General features: G+C 45.1%; 1 protein-coding gene across 1 annotated transcript; it reads right to left on the bottom strand.

Moving 5' to 3' along the window:
• Positions 1-3: 3 nt before the first annotated feature.
• Positions 4-17,820, bottom strand: LOC146074408 (uncharacterized). Its single transcript, XM_083182425.1, has 7 exons — positions 17,757-17,820; positions 15,092-15,142; positions 12,660-12,763; positions 11,231-11,799; positions 11,004-11,078; positions 7,279-7,378; positions 4-531 (listed from the first exon to the last, which is right to left on the bottom strand). Exons 2-7 carry the CDS (start codon positions 15,137-15,139, stop codon positions 309-311), a joined length of 1,119 nt encoding a protein of 372 aa, XP_083038551.1. The 5' UTR covers positions 15,140-15,142; positions 17,757-17,820; the 3' UTR covers positions 4-308.
• Between the last annotated feature and the right edge of the window lie 7,600 nt (positions 17,821-25,420).

Below are 25,420 nucleotides of genomic sequence, written 5' to 3' on the forward strand. Positions count from 1 at the left end.
GATAGATGCATTGTGCGTTAAGGGAAGTTTTGTTACTTTATATAATTAGTACATTAAGATACTGTATGATATGGATGTATATGTGGTAGGACAGTGTCTCCATGTGTTAGTATCATTGTGTATTCTGACAAATGGCAGCATAACTATATTACTCTGCTGGTCTCAATGGTTGCTTAGGGTTCATAGTTCAAATACAGTATATTTTGTAGCTTTATAAGTTTTATCTCAGGACCTTTAATCTCTTGACACAATTCTGTAAACCAGCCATGTATGGCACATCAGAAGACAATATTCACTTCAAGAGGATATTAAACCATTGATGAGCCATCAATGAGGGCATAATGGAGTTTCCGCAGAGAAGCAATTTCCCGCTTGATCTCTGGAATGCGTGGTTTTCCATTCATTAACACAAATATAGGAGGTTTATTGGTCTTCTTTTGCTTTATTGCATCTTTTCTATTGTTGTCGTAGTGCCGGAGAATAACTGGCTTGCAGAATCCTTTCTCACTTAAAATTGAAAACTGCTTGTTTCTGTAAATATACACATTTCAGTATTTATTTTGGTTTTCAGCAATAAAACAGCCACACCATTTGCACAGATCAGACGTACCAAAATACTAATCCTAACTATTTATATGTACACTATAGGCTAAAGCTGGCCATACATCTACAGATCTATTGTCAGATCTGGCTGGTAGGAACAAACACCTGGTAATATCTTAGTGACAGTTTTTGGCAGTTTTCCAGCATGTCAAAGCAAGTGGTCAACTGTCATTTGCTCTCATCCATTACCAGGTTTCTGTTCCAACCAGCCGGATCTGACAATTAATCTGTATATGTATGGCCAGTTTAAGACACAAAATTGAGGAAGAAGGACACAATGTAGAGTAAACGGGCAACAAACAGGTGTGATAGGAGTGACCTGAGCCATGTATCATTATGTTTAATCTGCAAGTTTATACTACTTCCTTTGCGACAAAAACACTAATCCTAAATACCTAGTAAAGTACAGGTCCTAATTCGGCCATGTTTCTGATGGTGGGTGTGTGCGCATGCGCACAGTCGCTTATGTTCATGCGCAAACCCCAGGAGCGGACACCTTTGGCGAGTTTTACACTCGCGGGTCCTTTGCAAAATGAGTGTCCGGCAGGTGATGGTCGCTGGGGTCCGCCCAGTGTTTCATGAGCGTGCCCACAAAAACTGTGGCCACGCCCATGGAAACAATGGGCAAACACCTGTGAATGAAAGGGTACCCCTGCATGCTTGTGGCTGGCAGATGATGTCACATGCCCATCCCAAATTCGTCGAGAAACGTCCATTAGAAGAGTAAGTAAGTATATAACAGAGGAGAAATCATTAGATGGTGAATAACCATCAAATGCTTTCTCCTCTGTGCGGGTGCATCAAGCAGATGTGTAAGTGTGCACATCCGCTCGCTTCGTAGTACAGGGATTTGGGCGGCAGGGTGGGTGTGCGTTTGGCAGGCGTCATTTACCTGGTCACTAGGCAGTGAATATACACAGTTTAGCGAGCAGGTCTGAATTACCCTCTATATGCAAACTACGGTGCAAAAGTGATGAACATCTGTATGTGTTTTTTGCTAAACTACAACTGAGACTGAATCAGGCCCAAAGTATGGGGTGGGAAAAGTATACAAATAATTTCCTGTAGCTGAAGATTAGATAGTCTGAAGGAATTTTGGGAAACTCCTCTGTACAAAACTATTTCAGTTCTGCAACATACTGTACTTGGGTGTCAGTTGTGAACTACATTCTTCACGTCATACTAAAGCACTACAGTCAGGTTGAGGTCAGGACTATAACAGGGCCACTGCAGAAGGAATCAAGTCTTCTGCAGTTGTTCTTTTACTTCTGTGTTTTGGGATATTTTCCTGCTGCACCACCTAATATCTGCTGAGCTTCAATTGGCGGGCAGCTGGCCTTACATTTTCCTGCAAAATGTCTTTATAAAATCAATGAGAGCAAGCGGTTCAGGCATGAGGCAGCAAAGCAGACCCAAATCACGGTGCTCCGTGGACTTGCAGTCAGGGGAGGCAGAAGTATTTTTTTTTTATAATTTTATTAGTTTGTAGTATTTAAAATACAGTAGTTTGGGAGGCACGCACCGATAAGCATGCCTCCCATTAGCAACTGCAATGGGATGAAGCGGGGGCGGGGCTAAGTAGTGGGCTAAAAAAGCCCACTAAAAATAATGCCAAAAGCCGCACTTCTAGAAGTGCTTTATTGACAGGGGCTGTCCCATCACAGTAGCCCCTGTCATTTAAGCTTCTGGCTGTGCCGCTTTGGCCCCTCCTCCCCTGTGACCCGGCTCCTCCGTCCCTGAGTTCTGGTTCCGTGCCCATGTGTGCCATCCGTGTGCTTGCTCCCCTCTCCCGGTGAGTATGTATATACATATTTTTTTCTCCGGGGTGTGTGTGTGTGTGTGTGTGTGCGTTGCGGTTGTTGTCGGAAAAGAACAACAAAAACAAAACAATTTTTGTTTTATCTCCCCACAGAAATATTGGGCAGTAGTGCTTGACAACTTCCAGATGCTCTTTAGCATTTGGGGAGCCCCTGTGGCTTCCCATGGTTGCTTCCCCAAAACACCATTCCTTAGACTCTAGTACAGGGGTGGCCAACCCATGGCTCTCGAGCCGCATCGTGCATCTCTCCTACCCCTTACTGTGCATCCTTGTGACTGGGCCGTCTGCCAATCAGAGCTTGTGGGCCGGCAGCCAATCAGGAGCTGGCCCGTGAGCTTTGATTGGTGGACGGCCCAGTCATAGGGAAGTGAGCGGGGAAGGAGACGCGCGGTGTGCTGTGCTCTCCTCCCCTCAGTGATATGACAGGACTTCAGGGGGACGCCAGACTGTCCTCTACCCAGAGCCAGATTAAGGTCTAAATGGGCCTGGAGCTGAAAATTATCAATGGCCTATTATGCACAATAACAGGGGTTGTGGCCAGCACCTAATAATGTGGGGGGCGTGACCAGTGTTCTGTTTAGGTGGTCTGCTCATGGGTGTGTCTGTATTTGTGTAAATACTTTCAACTAATTATATATGCCTGGAAAAGGCAGGGGGCTGGCATAAGAAAAATGCAGGGAGATATATTGGCGGGTGCCCTCCAAAGGTGCACATGCAGGATACCGATGTTCTAAGATACTTGCAGGGTGAGGCAGCACTCCAGTCATAAAAAAATACTGAAAACCGAAACTTGGTAGACAACATTTCAGCACCTTTTATGTGGTCACCTAAGTTTACCACACCATATACCACTTATACAAATCATGCAACACAATAGTAACCCCCTTATACTGTACTTGCCTCTTACACATTGTGCCACATGGAATGAGCCAAAATTCACACTGACTGAGCCAAAATTCACACTATGGCACACAGATTGAGTCAAAATTCACGTTATGCCACACAGATTAAGGCAAAATTCACATTTTGCCACATGGATTGAGCCAAAATAAATATTATTATACCAAACAGATTGAGCAATAATGCACAATATGCTTCATAAATAGGGGCATTGCGCGCTGAAGGCGCGCATTAAAATTTTTTACACCATAATGCCCATTACATGTTAAGCCAAACACCATATTCTCCATTACGTATTATGCCATAATGCCTATGAAAAATGATGCTACTTAAGTGTTGCTTACCAACATGTTCATTGCCAGGGGTTCCATGCTCATTGCCATGTGGGATTACATGCTCATTGCCATGTGGGATTAAATGCTCATTGCCAAGGGGGAATACATGCTTGCGGTAACTGGGGGATAGCCGCCGCCGGGCAGAAATGAGAGCCATTGACAGCTGGGCAGAGAGCAGGGGGCTGCCTGGCTGTATTCAGAGCACTGCATGTCCCGGCTATTTGAAATAATACCCCTTTCACACCAGAAAATGCAGGGAATTACCCGGGAATATGGCCCCAAGATCATGCAGGGACATTCCCGGACTGGACCATTTTACACCAGCCTAGTCCCTGCATTTTTTGTGTGAGGGGGAGAGAACTGGGCCGGCGCTACCCGCTCAGCAGAGGATGCAAAGCAGGTAGGCGCCGGGCAGGAGAGGCGCCACTGTCCCTGCTCTGCATCCCCTGCTGTCTCTGACTCTCTGAGGCTGCCGGCTGCTGCTGCGCCTATCACACTGCAGGGCACGCAGCAGCGCCGGAGGCACAGAGTTCCCTCCAGGCTCCTATAGTATACATCAGGGCAGCAACTAGTGTGGGCACGTGTATAGTCAGTGCTACTAATGTCGGCAACTGGTGTTGGCACATGTATAGTCAGCGCTACTAATGTCGGCAACTGGTGTGGGCACGTGTATAGTTAGCGCTACTAATGTCAGCAACTGGTGTTGGCACATGTATAGTCAGCGCTACTAATATCGGCAACTGGTATGAGCATGTGTATAGTCAGTGCTACTAATGTCAGCAACTGGTGTGGGCACGTGTATAGTCAGTGCTACTAATGTCGGCAACTGCTGTGGGCACATGTATAGTCAGCTCTATTAATGTCGGCAACTGGTGTGGGCACGTGTATAGTCAGTGCTACTAATGTCGGCAGCTGGTGTGGGCACGTGTATAGTCAGTGCTACCAATGTCGGCAACTGCTGTGGGCACGTGTATAGTTGGCGCTACTAATGTCAGCAACTGCTGTGGGCACGTGTATAGTCAGCGCTATTAATGTGGGCAACTGGTGTGGGCACGTGTATAGTCAGTGCTACTAATGTCGGCAACTGCTGTGGGCACGTGTATAGTCAGCGCTATTAATGTGGGCAACTGGTGTGGGCACGTGTATAGTCAGTGCTACTAATGTCGGCAACTGCTGTGGGCACGTGTATAGTCAGCGCTATTAATGTGGGCAACTGGTGTGGGCACGTGTATAGTCAGTGCTACTAATGTCAGCAACTGCTGTGGGCACGTGTATAGTCAGTGCTACTAATGTCGGCAACTGGTGTGGGCACGTGTATAGTCAGTGCTACTAATGTCGGCAACTGCTGTGGGCACGTGTATAGTCAGCGCTATTAATGTGGGCAACTGGTGTGGGCACGTGTATAGTCAGTGCTACTAATGTCAGCAACTGCTGTGGGCACGTGTATAGTCAGTGCTACTAATGTCGGCAACTGGTGTAGGCACGTATATAGTTAGCGCTACTAATGTCAACAACTGGTGTGAGCATGTGTGTAGACAGAGCTAGTGATGTCAGCAACTGGTGTGGGCACATGTATAGGCAGTGCTACTGCTGTTGGCAACTGGTGTGGGTATATGGTTACACAGTGCTACTAATGTCGGCAACTGGTGTGGGCATATGGTTACACAGTGCTACTAATGTCGGCAACTGGTGTGGGTATATGGCTACACAGTAGCGCCTTTAGTCCTGTTGAAGAAAGTGCGCTAAATAAATTCTACTTACTTACTTACAGTGCTACTAATGTTGGCAACTGGTGTGAGCACTATGTATAAGCAGAGCAACTACTTTTGGCAACTGGTGTGGGCGTTATGAATAAGCAGCCCTTCAAATGTGGGTATATCCAGGAGTATTCGGAGCATTATGTGTAGCATAATTTGTGTCAATATCATATGGGCATTATGGTGCATGGCATATTTTGTAAGGAGAATTACGGTGGGTGGCATAATGTGTAATGGGCATTATGGTGTGCTGCATATTGTGTAAGGGGCATCATGATGTGTGACATAATGTATAATTTGCATTACTGTGTGTGGTATAATGTGTAATGGGCATTGAGGTGTGAAGCATAATGTGTTATGGGGATTACAGTGTAATTGGAATTTTTTTGTGACGATGCCCATTCCCCATAAAGCTACGCTCCTACATTTTTGCGCGCTCCTACAGCGCAAACTCTCCCTGTTTTTTTAACTCATGGCACCAAAATGGCTAGTTACAGCTGTGTAAGGTGAATAATATTGTGCTACTATGTGGTGTAATTTGGAGTGGGAGTATTATTGTGTGGCCATTCCCCTTCCTTGAGAGATCACACATTTTTCTTTTGGTGTGCGCTGTCCCTTTGTAAAGCTTGGGTGGGCGCAAATTTATAAATTGCAGGAGGACGCCGAACCCCCTAGCACTGGCCCTGGGAGAGAAAACAACCCCCGCCCCCCTTTAAACAACCAGCTACATCTTCGGAACCAACTGACCGATTTACATGTAGGCTTCAAATGATTTTGGTCCCGTGAAATTGGGCCATTTGGTTCCATTGAAATCTGTCAAACAACATGAACAGCCATGAAATTACATTTCAGAAATGAAAAAAAATTGGTTTACCCGCAATATCTCTAGAACCAATGAACCCATATGGACCAGGTATCAGATTGAAGGCCCAGCGATTTGGGTTCGACTGAGATCAACCTCAAGCTTCGGTGATGCCGGAGGGCGAACTGGCAGCCGTTGGAACCGGGTGGAGGTCGGAATTAGCGGGTCCCATGTTATCCTATGGGGAAAACGTTCCAGGTTTGCCTGTCGGTATCTCCGGTTCCCGGGGGGCTACCGACACGGGGCTGGGCTCGTTGGAAAGCTCTGGCCCTCAGCTACAGAATGGGCCTATTTGGAGAATGGGCCTGGAGCTGTAGCTCCATCAGCCCCATTGTTAATCCGGCCCTGCCTCTACCCGCCCGGCAGCAGCAGCAACAACAACAGTGAGTGCTGCTGCTGGGAAATTTGCACTGTGGGGGCATAGAAGATTGTGGCACTGTGGGGGCATAGCAGATTGTGGCACTGTGGGGGCATAGCAGTTTGTGGCACTGTGGGGGCATAGCAGTTTGTGGCACTGTGGGGGCATAGCAGTTTGTGGCACTGTGGGGGCATACCCGGCACCGTGTTGGGCATAGGTGTATCTGGCACTATTGGGGGCATATGTATATATGGCACTGCACTATTGGAGGCATATTTGTATCACGCCCACCCAAGGGGTCAAAATAGACCAAGCCCCTTTTTTTGGCACACGCGCATGTTGTTGGCTCTTGAGCTTGACTACAGATATTTTCCGGCTATTTACCTCTGACCTGTTGGCCACCCCTGCTCTAGAAAATCTTAACTGATTCCTAAACTGTCATACAATGTGCCCTGAATAGTATATAGGCTATAATGTAGAAGACAGATGTACCCCATGTCTAGAGAAGTGCTGTACAACATGATATTTCCACAGGGAATGCAGTAGGGATCTCTTTGGTTAGATCAGTAATTGCGATGCTATATGCAATTAAACCCACTTCTGCAGAAGCAAAATACTTTATAAAAAAAAAGAATAGACCATACATTTGTATTTGCGCAAGTTGCAGTCTTTCCAGAGCCCAGGCAATGAATCCTTTCCATTCTATAGCTTCAGATTTAGCATCGTTTGTCTGAAAAATCCATCCTGAAATAAAAAATATTAATTCTAAGAATTAAACTTGAATATAAAGTAATATCTAAATTATTCTACTTTAAATGTACATTAACAGTTATCAAGACAAGATAACTACATAATAATACTGAAATCTATCCTGGTTACAATCCAGTGACTGCAAATATACCAACTAACATTGTGGTGCTCACATTGCTTGATTTTCATATAAACTCAACAACAACAAGTTATAATGAAAAACTATGAAAACAAAATCATTTTGCTCTGGCACACATTAGGCGCTGAGTCATTCTCATTGACCCATTTGACAACTATAATAATAATAATAATAATATGAAAATTAACAGAATGTTCCATTATGAATATGAGGATTGTAAATGGCTCCTATTGTGTTTATATAAAACACTACTGAAATGCCAGAGCATGTATTATTTTTCCAGTGAGCACAACATTTGGGGCCAAATGTAATAAGGTGAGAGTTTCAGAAAGTGAGAGATTTTGGGCGAGATTTATTGTGTTTACCGTTTTTCCGAAAATGCGATTTTTGCTCAAATCGCCCTGTATCGCCATTTTTTGAAATCGCATTTTTTCCAGAAATCGCGTATTGAATGAGGTGTGTATTCCGGCATGAAAAGTGCGAGAAAGTGCGATGTAGGGCGATTTTCGGGATGAAAAGTGCGATTTTTTAGTCATGAAAAGGTGCGATTTTCTTAAAATGTGCAATTTTGTGATTAAAAAAAAAAACATTGGCATGAGGTCCCCCCTCCTGTACATAACCAGCACCGGGCTCATTGAGCCGGACCTGGTTCCAAAAATACGGGGGACAAAAAGCGTAGGGGTCCCCCGTATTTCTGAAACCAGCCCCGGACTGTTGGACCGGTCCTGGTTACAAAAATACGGGGGACAAAAAAATCTGGGGGTCCCTCATATTTTGAAACCAGCACCGGGCTTCAACAGCCCCCAGTGTCATGCCACAGCCGGGGGAAACTTTTTACACAAGGTCCCCCGGCCGTACCATGAGCACCGTACCCCATCCAGCCTTGGATGGGGTACCTGGAGGAGTGGGGACCCCCCAATAAAGGGGTCCCCCCCCCCAGGCTTCACCCGTCCAGGGCTGAAGCCCGGGGCTGTCACCGGCGTCCCTGGCCATTGGACGCCGGCCTGATATGGTTAAATTCACATTTCTAACATTGCTTAATACAGGAGAACTACAAGTGCCAGCAGACCTCCCCCGCATGCTGGGACTTGGAGAACCACAAGTCCCAGCATGCGGGGCATTAATGGGCCCGCTGGGACTTGTAGTCCACCTGTAAAAATAATGTTAAAATAAAAAACACACACACACAGAAAAGTAAAACTTTATTACATACACACACATCCACACACCTCACTTTTACACCGCTATACATACCGATCCAGGATCCAGCGCTGGTCCCAATGGCCAGGGACGCCGGTGATAGCCACGGGCTTCAGCCCTGGACGGGTGAAGCCTGGGGGGGGGGGGGACCCCTTTATTGGGGGGGTCCCCACTCCAGGTACCCCGTCCAAGGCTGACCAGCCACGATGCTCATGGTACGGCCGGGGGACCTTGTGTAAAAAGTGTCCCCCAGCTGTGGCATGACACTGGGAGCTGTTGGAGCCCAGTGCTGGTTTCAAAATACGGGGGACCCCCAGATTTTTTGTCCCCCGTATTTTTGGAACCAGGACCGGTCCAAGAGTCCGGGGCTGGTTTCAGAAATACGGGGCACCCCTACACTTTTTGTCCCCCGTGTTTTTGGAACCAGGTCCGGCTCAATGGGCCCGGGGCTGGTTATGTACAGGAGGGGGGACCTCATGCCAATTGTTTTTATTACTTTTACACTTATTTTACCAAAGAACCATACACAGATCACAATGATCTGTGCATGGTTCTGACAAAATCGCCAGTCAGGATCAGGTCTATTTTTTTTTTTTGAACTTTAGACCTTTTTTTGTGGCGATTTCCAAATTCGCATCTCATTAAAAATGTGAATTGTATATTTTTCAATGGGGAAAACATCTGGATGTGAATTCCGGAGTTAAAAATAAAAAAAATCACACTTTCAGAAAGTGCGCTTTCGCGGCAAAAAGTGCGATTTATGCCGCAAATCGCCACCCGTTAAGTAGTCGATTTGGGAAAAAAATGAAAAAAAACGGCCGTTTTTGCGATAAAAATCTCCAAAAACCCAACATTGATCTCTAATAAATGTCACCCTTTGGGAGAGCTTTCCAATTTTTTTTTAAAGCAGCAATTGACTACATGGCAAAATCAACCTGGTTTTGCCATGTAATTGATTGCTGCTTTAAAAAAAAATGGGAAAACTCTCCTAAAATCTCTCACTTTCTGAAACTCTCACCCTATTACATTTGGCCCCTGGTGTGTTTGGGTGTGTTATTCCGTTCCTTGGTTCCCCTGAGTTTCATCAGATTCTACAGTAAGAGATTCCATAAATAGTTAATGTCATACCAACTATGTAAAGCTGAGTAGACATGGCTGCAATCATTATGCCAATTCTTTGATTTACATCTGATATTAAAGGAGCGTCAAAGTTATTGTATCCCTGTATACACAGTGCTGATAAGCTGTTACACGTCATCCCCATATTGCCTCTTCGGTTCCTCCCGTTCACATGTACCCAGGTCAGTTTGCAACAAGACACCCCACCCCAGACCTCTTCAGCTCTAATTCCTTTAACCTTCTCACTTTCACAAAAAATCTCCCTCTTACAACACCTCTCCATCTGCTCCACCCTATAAAGGTCTTTTCTTATAACACCCACTTTTCCCCATGACCCAAAGGCTGTGATGGTGGAGGTGTCTGGCCCTCAGTTCCCTCAGCTGCACACTCTCTCAGAACCACCTTTCTCATTCTCTTCCTTTAAAGGTCCACTCAATCCACCTCTTCAATCCAGTCCTTCATATTGGCACCATGGTTAGGTCTTCTGTCTTCTTTATAACTCCTCTGCACATTGCCCACCTAGTCAAGTTATCTCTCTCTTCTAGATCATTCCCTTCATCCAGGGCAATAGAGAGCCTGACTGGGCCCAGGTACACATAAGAGGGCATGGCCTAATTGTGGCAGATGTGGCCATGCACAATTACACAAAATAAAACACAGAAGTATGTGCTAGCTTGAGAAGAGCAACAGAAGCTGCTGCAGTAGCCAGGTAATGGGGGGCTCCTTCAAAAGACCTGGGAATTAGTTCCCCCCTACTCTTGGCACCACTGCTTCATCCATCAATAATGCTCTCCTCACCTGTAATCGGAAAGTAAACCAGGGGAAAAGATGTGTGCAGTAAATAAGTGTCTGTGGAGAGTACGGAAGCTTATTTAAAACTTGTAATAATTTAGATCTTTCTAATTTAAGCGCCTTTTCCAAATCTCTGAACCATCTTTCATAGGAAAAAAGCCCCAGAAGTCGGTATTGGCTTAGTACTGGGCACGAAACACCTGACCACCATCTACTTGAAAGGTCTACAACAGAATACAAAGTATTGTGTTATCCATGGAAATACAGGATATTCCTCCCTATTTACCCCATATCATCAAGGACATTAAAGATACATTTGGATGCAGTTTTCTATTGCTATATTAATATACTGCTTTTTCAGAAGTCTACCTCTATCCTCACACACACTGGACGACATTGAGAAACTGATGGTAACTGGTAGATGGACTGCAACACTCTGAGGAGCTAGACAGAAAGAAAAATAGAGTCACAATTAGAGTCAAACATAAAATACAAATAATTAGTACGTACGTAAAAAAATGACAAACCTTAATTAACTTTTTACAAGTGCTGTTTATAATAAAAAGTAACTTGCCACAGAAGTATTACCTATTCACATTTGTTTCCTGCTGGCCTAGTTTGTGCAGGATCTTGCCCTGATTTCTCTTTGCTGCTCTCCAACAATGTGGCATTAACCTTATTTTTATTATTCTTGGCAGTTTCTACGATCTCCAGAGTGGCACCGCCTGCTCCAGGTACATTGGAGTCACTTTCCTCAGGGGCCATGCTTGTGTCTGTTATCTTCCTCGTAGCCTGTGAGGAGCAATGCTTTTTGCTGTACACTGCGCCTTCAATTAGCTCTTGCCAGCTGAAGTTTAGCACATTCACCACACCCTGAGGGAAAATGATCTCAAACTGTGAGAAGAGTTGGAGCAGCTTTCCAAGTTCATACAGCAATGTTGGAGCAACATACTTATAGTCTTCAAATGGGTTCATGAATTGTTCATCATCAGTGACTGGTTGTGTGACTTTGTGGTGATAGTTTTCAGGACCGCTCTTTACAATGCTGGAGCTGCTGATCTCTGGCAGAACTGCATATTTCTCTTTACATGGTTTGTCATCTTTTGATGGTTCCACTTGCTTTTTCTCTGCTTGAGCAGATACCCCTTTCTTACTTTTGTTGAGGCTAATAGTAAAGCAAATAAATAACATGATATATCTGCTTCACAACAATATACAGTATAGTTCATTGCAAATATGGATTTACTGAGTGATTACAAAAATGTAAATACATGTGTTCATATCTGTATTACCCTGACCAGCACACACATTGTCCCCAAGTAGATGCCCGCATATATTTCCATGAGCCATGTGTCTTTTACTATATATAGCTGGCTGAGCTATCAACTTTCCTATCTACCCCCATAGGTGCCCTCATGGATTACCATAAGCCATGTGTCTTTTACCACATATAGCTGGTTGATCTATCACCCTTTCCCATCTACCCCCATAGATTACCATGAACCATGTGTCTTTCACCATATATAGCTGGCTGATATATCACCTTTCTCCCATTTACCCCCATAGATGCCCGCATGGATTACCATGAGCCGTGTATCTTTTACTATATATAGCTGTCTGATCTATCACCCTTCTCCCATCTACCCCCATAGATTACCTTAACTCGTGTGTCTTTTACCTTATATAGCTGGCCAATCTATCACCCCTTTCCCACCTACCCCAGCATCACCTCTAGAATAATTATGGTGCACTTCTAAGTCTCCACCAGCTCACAGCTGGTTGTATACCTAAGGGGTGGGAAATACATATGGAACCTTTCTGTTACACCTTTCTTACCAAACATATATAGAGCATTGGTGAGTTTATAATGTTGCACATGTATACAGAACATTCAATTTTAACAAACAGTGCATACAACAGAGCAACTATACCCTACCCACATGTATCATTTACCACCTAACGCGGACATAAGGTACATTTAGCATGTTTTAGAAAAGGTAGATCTAATAGAAATCGCTCTCTTACCCGTTAATGAAATTTGCAAGACGTGGACTAATGTTCATATACTTCATATCAGAGGGTAATTCTTCAGGGGCTTTCTTTGTTCGCTTAACTGTATTTGTTTTCATCTGAGGAAAAGGATACATTTTGTATAACCTTATAAGTTGTATTCATTTACACTCTTGATTAAAAAGCGTGTTTAGATGTTACCATACTAAAGGGCAGATGTATCAAGCTCCAAAGTGATAAAATGGGGAGTAGTAAGCAACCAACCAACCCATACTGGGTTTGGAAAATGGCAGTTGGGAGATGACTGGTTTATCACTCTCCACTTTAACACTTTTTGGAACTTGATACACCTGGCCCTAGATGTTATAGTTTCATGTCAGTGTACGTAATGTATCTAGGGTGACCAACTCATCCCTTTAATCCGGGACACATATTAAATACACAGTTTCTGTGGCTGGCTTTCACCTGGTTTTAAACTGCCACAGAACCTGTGTAATTAATATGTGTCCCGGATTAAAAGGGATGAGTTGGTCACCCTAAGGCTGGTTTCACACACTCCGGCTCCTGCCGGACGGTGAAATCCCGCACGGCCAGGGAGCCGTGCCGCACACAGTACTTTATCATGGAGGGGATGGCCACAGCCCGGCAGCCGTCCCTTCCAGTGGCGGGATCCGGCTGCAACCGTGCGGCCGGGCCGTGGCCGTCCCGTGTGGATGGACACAATAGTGTCCATTCACAACTAATGTGTGCGGCACGGCTCCCTGGTCGTGCGGGATTTCACCTTCCGCAGGAGCCGGAGTGTGTGAAACCAGCCTTAATGTATCTGTGTTTCAATGCTCCATACCTCCCGACATGACCCTCTCCAGGAGGGACACAATGCTCTGCTCCTGCACTTTCTCTTAATGTATGATTGCCATCACCTGTGTTGCAGCACCTTTCTTACCAATTAACCTGTTCAACACAGGTGATGGTAATCATACATTAAGAAGAAAGTCCAGGAGCAGAGCAATGTGTCCCTCCTGGCATGGGTCATGCTGGGAGGTATGATGCTCTCACTGCGCAGCATTATCAATGTAATGATAATAATAATCACTTTCACTGATGCTGATGTCTCTGTAAGCAATAATATACAGCTGGATATAAAATTGTATACAAAAAAAAAAAAAAGAAGGTACTTATGTATTTGCCGGGCGCCCACTAAACAAATAGCTTAGTGGGCTATTCTGCGTAAGAAAAATCGCATGGCATTGCATGCGATCGCACCGCATATAAAATCGCATGCTATCGCATGCGATTTTATAGGGTGCGATGCCATTTAATTTAGGATACACTTGTATGACATACAATTGGATTTAGGCACCCCCCACTATCCATGCCACCCCGAAGCCACCCCGATCGCATGCGATCGCATCACATGCAAAAAATGCGATTTCCCTACGGTGTCGTACGTTTGCTAATTGGGCACCCTGCTAATAAGTACCAAAAAGAATACAGCATCAAATATAAAACCGTACTATCAATAACAACACATGCACACAGTGATTGTAACAACTGCCCATTTATAAAATATATACTGTAAGTAAACAAAGTGATTATGTGTAGACATAGGTGAATCTAGAAATAAGCTGATGGGTTGTCCCAGATTCAACTAATTTTGTAGTAGGGCAGAGACTGTCGCGGTGAAGCTGTACTCTCCAAAAAGGGGGCGAGGCCCCACTCAACGGGGCGAGGCACCACTCAACGGGGCGAGGCTTAGGCCCGTGTTCGCTTTTGCAACCCACTCCCCTGTTATACATGTAACAGTTGCCCTCTAAGGTCTGTTAAACCATCTACATTAACTCACTCAGTACACTATAAAAATGTTCTTGGAGGTATTTCATGTACACGTCATAAGAATACAAATATATTGTATATATGGAATGAACTGCCTGACCAAGTCTGCTGGAGCAGCTGATGATTGTCTGTGACCTTACACAATGGAAAGCGTTTACAGTTTGTAAAGACCAGTCTCTGCTAGGTGTCCTGCTGTAGGTGCGGCTGACAGCAAATGTATGGACTTCCTTGGCGGGGAGTATGTACCGTGTCACTGATGCTGCTTTCACACCGCAAACCTGCTTTATACCAGGTATTTACATGCGATGTGAAAGGGGTTAACCTTGCTCTGACCCATTTAAAAAAAAAAAAAAAGTTTTAAATACTCAGGTTTTGCGATGTGAAAGCAGCATTCTTGTGTCCCCCCAAGTGATTCCTTGGAAGCTAGTTAATGGACCATTGTGTCACTCCTGCCACAGTAGTTTGTCACTTAAATGTCATATTTGGTTACATAAACTTGTAATTTTGTTTTCATATTACTGTTACATCATTTGTGTAGGCAACAACTAGTAGAATTATTAATATCATATAAGAACTGGTCTATGCACTGATAAGGAGCATACCATGTACAGTACCTGATCATAGAAGTACAGGGGTCCTGTTCTCAGCATCATGGATGACATTAGCTGTACAGCACAATACAAAACATGGAAACAGTGATTATTTGGTAGAAATACTTTTGTTTATTATACAAATCTGAATTGTATCTTAGAAAAATGTAACATTGTAAGTTCAGGAAAACAGATGGCACAATTCTTCTGTAGATATGTCTTTTATACCCCAACTTAACAATACACAAGAGATGAGTATTCTACATTCAATGGGCAGTATATGTAAATCGACACTATGGTTGGCATTCAGGGCCGGCGCCACCACTAGGCAAATCTAGGCATTTGCCTAGGGCGCCGGCCACTGGAGGGCGGTATTTCGCCCCCCCTTGTCGCCCGGGTACCTGTCCTGCGGCGTATATGTGCGTAAAAGCTTGGGTGGCGGCAGCGGGGGGTCCCTGCAGCCAATAAGAAATAACGAGCGATATCCGCCGGGCTATGCGCAAGTGCTTCTGTTTTGGAAACACTGGCCGCACGCTGATTGGCTGAGATTCAGCCAATCAGCGTGCGCCGTGCGGCCAGTGTTTCCAAAACAGAAGCGCTTGTGCATAGCCCGGCGGATAGCGCTCGTTATTTCTTATTGGCTGCAGGGACCCCCCGCTGCCGCCGCCGCAAGCTTTACAGCGCCGCAGGACAGGTACCCGGGTGGCAGACACCGGGGCGCCCCCACCCCGACTTGCCTGGGGCGCTCTGGTGCCTTGCACCGGCCCTAATGGCATTATGGCTATTGGGTGCTACTCTGGGCATTATGTGTAACTGTTGCTACTCTGGGCATTATGCGCAAGCGGCTCTACTCTAGGCATTATCCAAAAGCTGCACTACAGCGGGCATTATGTGTAAGCACCACTATTGTTGGCATTATGTGTATGCAGCGCTACTGTGGGCATTATGTGTAATCACACTATTGTTGGCATTATGTGTAAGTGGTGCTACTCTTGGCATTATTTGTAAGCAGCACTAGCCTGGGTATTATGTGTAAGCTGCATCACTGTGTTCACTATGTGTATGGGGCACTACTTTGGGAATTATGTGTAAGCGGCATTATTGTGGGAATTGTGTTTAGCCTGCATTACTCTGGGCATTTTGTGTAGCCTACATTCCATCTACACATGATGTGTCAGCAACTGTACTGTGGGCATTATGTGTAACCTGCATTACTCTGGGCATGATGTGTAAGCAGCATTATTGTGGACATTATGTGTAAGCAGCATTGTTGTGGGCATTAGGTGTATCCTTCATTACTCTGGGCATTATGTGTAGGTGGAACTACTGTAGGCATTAGGTGTAGCCTGCAGTACTCTAGGAATTATGTATAAGTGGCATTAATGTGGGCATTATGTGTAAAAGGCACTACTACTCGCATTATATATAAGGGGCACTACTGTGTAGCATAATGTATGTAAAGGGTACAACTGCCTGAAGTGAATAATGGACTCTACTTTGTTTCATAACAGCAATAAGTGCAACTGATGTGTAGTATAATGTGAATCAGTGGCACTACATGTGGTGTAATGCGAATAAGATTGTGCTACTGTGTGGTGAAATTTGAAAACACATTCCTTGTGAAAACACAACCCCTTTTTTATGGCATGTGCCTCTAGCGTGCTCTCTTTTATAAGGTATTGGATCGAGCGCGCAAATTTATAGTTTGTAGGCAGGCGTCGAACGCCCTAGCACCGACCCTGGTTATACCCACAGAAAGCACCCACTCCGGACCCCTCAAAAGATGTCACAGTGGATATAAATGGCTACACATCTTAGATGTGTATTTGCAGTGTCAGTTATTCTGCTATGCGAACCAGCAAAGGCTGTTTGTGTGGCAGATAGGTGGGGGACAGGGAATGATGCTACTACTCTGGGCAGGGCCACATCGTATTAAATAAAAATAGACACTGACTGACAGGAGGCCTCACAGGTACACCGGCCTCCTGAGAATCCTCCCTGAAGGCCTATAGCCAATCCACCTCTGGTTGTCTCCTAAAATGTCACCATGTGGAATGTTGATAGTTTGAGGATGCCTTCAGTTAGGGTTAGGCTGTGGGAAGGGGCAGTATGGATGGTGTAATGGTTAGCATCACTGCCTCACAGCACTGAGGTCATGGGTTCGATTCCCACCATGACTCTAACGGTGCAGTTTGTATATTCTCCCCGTACTTGTGTGGGTTTCCTCTGGGTACTCCGGTTTCCTCCCACAATCCAAAAATATACTGATAGGCTAATTGGCTCCCAACAAAATTAACCCCAGTATGTCTGTGTGCGCGTGTACATGTGGTAGGGAATATAGACTGTAAACTCCATTGGGGCAGAGACTGATGTGAATGTTCAAATATTCTCTGTAAAGCGCTGCAGTATATGTATGCGCTCTGTAAGAAACTGGTAATAAATAAGGGGGGGGGGGGGCTATGGTAAGATACTAGGGCAGAGATGGCTAATCTTGACACTCCAGCTGTTGTTGAACTACGCATGCCCTGCTACAGTTTTACTATTTGGCCATGCTAAAACTGATGCATGGCATGCTGGGATGTGTAGTTCAACAACAGCTGGAGTGTCAAGGTTAGCCATCACTGCACTAGGGGGAGGGTTAAGGTTATGGGGAGCAATAAAGCTTAGTGATAAGGGGATAAATACTCACTGGGATGCTGCTGCATCAAAGAGTCGTGCTAGATGTAATGTACCGGAAGAAGATGTGAGAACAGTAAAAATATGTAACAATAAAAAATATAAACAGTGAATATATTCTTATCACATTGATAGAAATCATGATCAAGAACACTGAGACATTTCACACATTTCCCATTTCAAAACAATAGCTTATGATTTCGAGCAGAGGGATATTTCTTTCTACATATTGCAAAACCTTATATAATATCCAAATAAGTATTAGGGAGGCGGCGTAATACTGAGGGATTAGATGCTATCAAAGAAAGCATGGAGATGGTTTCGCATTAGGTAAAAGAATGAAGGGCACATGAGGGAAAAGGACCTGCACTTAGGTGGTTAGAGGCATTTATTCATATGTGGCTGAGATTTGCTGGGAACGTTCATGTGCATTTTTAACAAAAACAACTGTTTGTGCATATAAAAACACTATTCGACCATTGAAACTAGATATATCAATTAAGAAAAAGAGACAATGCAAAGCATCCCACCTATCCAATTTTTTCCCTGTACCATGCTCATTGCTATCAATTTGGGATGAACGGCACAACAAGGGAACAAAAAGCATTGGGTCCACATGCTATAATGAAATCTAGTTAAGGCTACATAGATTGTGTCACGTCCCAATAAACTAGGGTGGAAAAGAGCATGGTGTCCTCATTCTACAGTGTAAAACAGCCACAAGCTAGACAGGTTTTTCTAGTTTCCACTATTAAAATGAAAGCCTGCAGTATGGTGTGTCCTATTGATTGTGGGAAGCAGTTCCCAACTAAAGAGGTAAAGGGGTACATGCACGGTGCGACTGGCAGGGCAGTTTGGACTAGATAGTCAAAATGATGTAGCTAACTAGACAGAATTGCACTGTGTGTACAGTGCTTGTCCCCTGAGGCGTCTCTATTGCTCGTCCAAATAGACTGTGCAGGCAAGGGAATTTTGCCGATGGGCTAAGCCAAAATCACCTTTAAAGAAGAAATCTTGGTTGATAATTTTATAACTGTACAAAGTGTGGAAAGACTGAATTCACTAAAAAATTGTTTATGGGCGCTGAATAACACTATTGGGATAGAATATATATATATATATATATATATATATATATATATATATATATATATATATATATATATATATATATATATATATATATATATATAGTACTTGCACAGAGACACTGACAAGAGTCACGTTTTGTCTTTGCTACACGCAACTGTACAAACAAACTCATATTAATCACATGATCTCACAGCAGTATGTGGGCCTTATTCTGGTCTGTGCGTACTTTCGTGCACTCTTTCGGATGGCGTTTTTTAGTACTGTGCGTACTTTCGCGCACTCTTTCGGATGGTGCATTCGGACAGCACACCGAATGCACGCGAACCAAAAGGCTAGAATTATGCGGTGTCCATCTCAACCAATGTCAGCTGAACACAATACAATCCACTCCTTTACTCAATAATTACACGCTTCTCATTGCTTCAATTGGAACCATTGCAGCTTAAATGGACCATTACTAAACACACAAATATATGCTGCAGTTTTGACACACATTTACACTGCAACCAATGGACAGAACTTATTATCACTAATATAAATATACATGTCACTTCTACATTTACCAATTAAACCACACATTTGGGGATCAAAATATAAATTTATTACAACAACGTCAAAAAGAAAATGGAAAAAGCATGTTTTTGGACACATGCAACAAATTAAAAGGTACCATACCAGGAATGTACAAAAATAAAACAAAACAATGTATTTTTGACATACATAGCCACAGCAGAATCATTGGGAACACATCAGGTGGCTTCACAACAAAAGTATAGCAACAACACTTCAAGTACAGCAGACAGTAATGTTAACCGAAAGAGGGCAACCAAACAAGACATTCGAACCGAGGGCAAATGTGGATACCCTCTGCACGGGATTGGACACAGGAAGCTGACACACACAGCTCAATGAAAGATTTGGGAAGACATAAGGGTGGAGATTAATGCGGACACAAGTTCATTTTCGGGCACGTTTGGGCCTGGTAGGCTCCTTGCAACATGCAGCAGCTCTTCGGCCACGGCCACGTTGGGATGGTGGAGCAGATGCTGGTGAAGGGGGGGATGGTGTTCCCCCTCTGCCAGCAGGGAGTGCTGGTGGTGGAAATGCACCAGAAACGGATGACAATAGGGCCCTATTGCTGGAAACTAGCTCCACCATAAGCTCATTATGGTGGAGGAGGAGGTCATTTTGGCGCAGGGCTTGATCTGCCAGCACCTGCAGGCTGGCAGCTATGGACTGCTGGGCCTCAGCAATAGCCTGCTGGCTCCCAGCTATTGCCTGCTGGGTGCTGACCAAACCCTGCATGACCTCCTCGGTCCTACGCATCCGCTCTGATGCTAACTCTCCCTGCTGGTGAATCTGGACAAGCATCTGCACCCACCTGTCGTAATCCGGTTCGGCCGTTGCCTGCTGCTGCTGCACATGGCTGCCACTGGTGGCAGGTGGCACAGACTCCTCCACCTCCTCAAGAGATTCTTGACCAACCGGTGGGGATGCTGGTGAAAGAGAAAATTACAATTACAACACATTTCAAGAAAATTAGTACCAACTACTTATGCCATGCCAAATAATTACCTTCAACAAAAGCAGCAAAGACTTCCGCTGGGGCCTCGCTATCCATGTTGCTCACCCCCCGGACCTCCTCTCTTGCAATACAGCACTCGGCCATCTCCTCCAGGGGGGTGAGCTTCAGGCGGCCTGGCATGGGGCCAGCCCCAGAGGTGTGGCTGTGTTCCCACCGTTTGGTCAGTTTCTTCTTGAGGTTGGTTTTGAAGTCGTGCCACCTGCAATAAAAGTTTACATATTACTACATGTCACTCCTGATGTTTGCTGTAGCAGCCATTGCAATCTGCAACAGATTACAACATGTGCTTCATTACAGCAAACTTACATTATATTAAAATATAAAACCAACCCTTAGAAGATACATTCACACTCACCCTACAATAACTATCGACTAAGTGACATGGCAATCATGTCTGTGGCTCCTAGCAACATGACCGCCCATTTACCAACTCCATCTAATTAAAACATTACTGGTCTTGTACTGCTCAAATGTAACACACATGAACTTGCCTCTTCTTTACGTGCTCCGCCTCACGAACTTGTGGAGCTACCGCATTAATCTCCGCAGTTATGTCCTCCCAAATCTTCCATCTCCTTGTGTGTGTCAACCTGTCCTGTGGACACTCTATCCAATCCCGTGCACGGGGTACCAGTATGGCAAGCTCCTGTGGTTCGAATGCCATTGTCAGCGCAGGCGGCTTTTGTGTTCCCGGCTGTGACCGTGGTGGACCAGTGGAGGGCGCTGGGTAGCAGAACGCTGGAGGCTTAATGTGTGACATACACGGAGGGACAGGAGATCAGCGAACCAGAGTGTTGGCGGAGACCAGGAACAGGGGCGCGGAGTCTAACCTGCCAGCGGTATTCACCAGGAAGCCCCGCAAGGAGCTTTGGACTTAGCTGCGTCTGACAGGCAGGCCGGGGCCTCCTGCCCTGGTCCTCTGGACGCAGGCTGGGGCAAAAATACTTGAGCTCGGGAAGGAGCTTTGAGAGCTCAGCAAGGAGGACGCAATCTGGGAATTGCAGGAGATGTCGACCAATGGTGTCGACCGTGGTGCCGACAGCTGGTGAGAGACTCTGGGGATACGCTGGAGCAATAGGACGTAGATGGTAAGTCACTATGATACACAGCAGAGGGGTGTCAACCCTGGAGTCGACGGAGCCTGTCGGCAGTTCAGGACAAGATGTTGATAGTCACTGAAAATGGCAACTGACTTAAGAGCCAGTGAGGTGCTCAGCGAGACACCTTATACTCGACTGCAGGGATGGTATCGCAGGAGTCTTCTGGAGATGAGACGAACCAGGAAAGTAACAGCAGCTGGGAGAAACGCTGTAGACAGGGACACAGGTGAACCTGGATATCCTGGAGCCTTGGGAACTTCCTCTGAACACAGGAGAACTCTGGAACAGGTAAAGCAATTGTTCAAGGCAAGGAGGACTCTGGGAAACTGGCTTATATTCCTCCAGGTGATTGCTTGATTGTCTGCAGCTTGCAGCAGCAGACAGAACCAGGAAGTATGCCTTGAGTTACCTGGGATCATGTGACTGGTGCTGAACTCAGGGAGCTTCACTGGAGTTCTAATCACTGAAAATGCAGAGCAGCTGCAACAGCAGCAGCTAGGAAACAAACAGGCATAGAAACCTCAGGAAATCACTGTGAACCAAGTCAGGTTCATGACAGCCATGTTCCTGCTGCTTGGTTCCTCTGTTGGCCTCTTTCGGCCACGCCCACGGCCACGGCCACCTGTCGCTGTACTTGAAGTGCTGGCCAGGCTACTCTGTTGGGAAGCCACCTGCTGTGTTCCCAATGATTCTGCTGAGGCAGAAGATGGCCCAGCTGCAGATTGGGCTGATGTTGCTTGGCCAGCTGGCTGCTCTTCTCCCACTGGCTGGTCTGTGGTGAGGGGCACATAGGAGGTGCTGGAGTCCAGGCGAGCAAAGAGTTCCTGGCACTCCTGGTCTCCCTCAGATTGAGATCCAGCCATGTTTGCAACAACATTTTGGTTTTCTAGCACACCTTTATATACTATTTCTGTCATTGGCGTACATCAGCGACACCCTGCATTCTTTGCGGCAGCGTTCCGTACGGCAGCGTACACCGTGCGGCGCATAGGCCACGCCCATACCAGCGGACAAACAAAAGTACAAAACCAGGCATACTTTCAAAGTCTGATTTAGTACTTATTGGCAGATTTGAACACCAATAAACACCTACAACTGTGGGCAGACATGAAATCTATATGTGAATGTTCATTTGTACTGTGCACTTGTTTGGTATGTACAACAAATTACACTAACCCATTCCAAATGTTAATCCACTCCACCACTCAGGCAATAGTAATCAGTGCTTGCATCCAAATCACATGTGAAAGGTCTCTCAATACTGCCTTGATGCTAGGTACATTTCATTCCACATCTCTAGTGTGGGCCGGTATAAGGTAAGTGTTTACATGGCACCATGGCCTAATATTGGGAAAAGGGCTTGCACTATTTGCTATGTTTCTGGTGTATAGCTTTCACACTAATAAAGCTGTCTATTTTAGTTCCTTGTAGAGTTATGTGTAACTGGATAGTGATGCACACTATTTCACCTGTTGTTTTCAGCCATGTTTTTTGAGTATAATGGTTTCCCAACTTCTTTCACCCTGTCTGTTTTGTAGATACTAAGTAATGCCAAGGTCAGCTCTGCGATGCAAAGCTACAGCAAGTGTGGTTTTGCGATGCAATGGTTTAGCCGTCTGTTGTGGCGCATACACGCTGTTAATGTAAAAATGAACAATAAAGTTAATGCCAAATATCACTCTGAACAACCAATTACAGGACATGATTGCTTGAATTGTGCCATTGCTAAGATGGCGGCCTATGGGAGAGCAGCCCCATTTTCGCCCGCGGAGCTCAGGGCACTGGTCTCCGTTATGGAGACCAGGCTGGGGCGTGCGGGCCCATTTATCACCAACCGGCAGAAGCGTAATGCTTATGCCGTGGCCCGCCGCCGCATATTCGCACGCACCCAGGGGCGGAGGACCATCGCTCAGCTGGAGCGGCGATGGTCAGACCTGAGGCGTCGTCAGCCAGATTTGCTCCAGCAAATCAGAGCCAGCATTGCGCGATGTGAGTGTTTACACATTAAATGGCCATTTGTACATTATTGTTTACATGACCTTTTTAAAGCCAATAAGGTAACCTGGCTGATCATGAGTTAAACATGGCATACACTATATGTGTGCTACTTCCTGTTTGACATCCTGTAATGGGGATATAATATGTATTTGTGTAGGATTATTGATTGTGATGCATACAATGGGCCAAATGTCACATCATAACTGCCATGTCACAGCCTGTGTTTGATAAAAGCCAGTAAGGAGCTGATTGGCTGGACATTTATCTCTACTTATCACCTTTGCATTTATTGATTGTTAAGGCTTAATACATCTGTCCCAATGACCCCTAATTGGCACTAATGTTTTGTTTTTTTAATCCAACACAGCACGGGATCGAGCACGACAGGCCCAGGAGGAGGCAGAGGCGGCCCAGGCCCAGGAGGAGGTCACAGAGGAGATGGCCGAGGAGGTGGTGTTGGAGGAAGGGGAGGCGGAGGAAGTGGAGGCGGAGGAGGTGCCAGAGGAAGGGGAGGAAGTGGAGGAGGAGGTGGTGGCAGTGGAGGAGGAGGTGGTGCCAGTGGAGGAGGAGGTGGTGGCAGCTGAGGAGGCCCGGGAAGAAGAAGAGGAGGATGAGGAGGCCTGTAAGGTGGTGCAGGCGGCCGAAAGTGGTATGTATACATAAAGAATCATTATTCCTTTTTTCATCTACTATTTGCTATGTAGCACTGGTGAATCAATTGTGTTTTAAAATACTATAAAGTCATAAAACAAACTGGGTAGCAACAGACACACTTAGGGGTTAGATAGGGTGCCCAAACCATCCCTTTCATCCTGGACACATATTAATGACACAGGTTGTGGGGATGGCTTTCAGGTCGATTTTAAGTGCCACTGAACCTGTGTAGTTAATCTGTATCCTGGAAGAAAGGGATGACATGCTCATCTAAGGGTTACATGTCCCTGCTGCAAGCGTACAATCTGTAGCCTCATATAGGTGAATTGAGTTTACAGTTGATTGATATTTCTAAACTAGATCAAGTATGGCTAAATGGAGTATGGACAGGCGTGGCTTAGAATGGAGTCACAAGTGGTCAGTGCCCCTGGGCCCTCCTCTAGCTAACCACCCCCTGCGGTCTGCATGTATTGTTGCCACCATAATTTTTGGTTGATTTTGTCTTAATAATGATTTTGTGCATGGGAGTGGGTTAGTGCTGCAGCTTCACCTACCTGGCATTATGACAATGATTTATGGAGCAGACCATCAGCAGGCAAGCCATGCTTGATTGCACAAATGTACTGTGCATTCCTGAGAGTTGACTAAGTCCCATGCCACATTGCATCAGAGAACAGATACTGAGCGCTTTTTGATGAGTTGTTATTGGTGGAGCTCATGACATGCTTCTCAGAGCTTAGTCATGGGTGGGTTTGGATTCAGAAGGAGCACTATGACTGTGAGGTGTTCTACAGAGTAAAGGGTAGAGGGAAAAAAACAGGCTTTCCATCTAGTATGTATGCACGTATGTATAGATGTATGTGTCATATATATAGTTATATATGTCTCTCTTTCTCTCTCTCTCTCTATATATATATATATATATATATATTACACACACACACCTGTCACCTTGCATTTATTAAATTTATGTATGACTATGTTAAATGTATTCATGAATATCATATCATAACTAATTGTACCCCCTTTAACATGCCCACAAATGAGCCAACCCAAGCAGATGAGGGTGTCCGTGGGGCCCTCCTACGTCTAAGGGCACACATACAGCTGGTCCTGGCCGATCTTCAGGACCTGACGGACCTGCTACTTTAGTTTTTTTTTTTTTCATTTTCATTTTACAAATGTTGTAAATAATATAATAAATAGTTGTAAACAGTTAGAAGTTGTCTGTGTGTTTTTTTGACATTA

Source organism: Crinia signifera, chromosome 4 (assembly GCF_055691185.1).
Source record: "Crinia signifera chromosome 4, ASM5569118v1, whole genome shotgun sequence".
In the NCBI taxonomy this organism is placed as follows: Eukaryota; Metazoa; Chordata; class Amphibia; order Anura; family Myobatrachidae; genus Crinia; species Crinia signifera.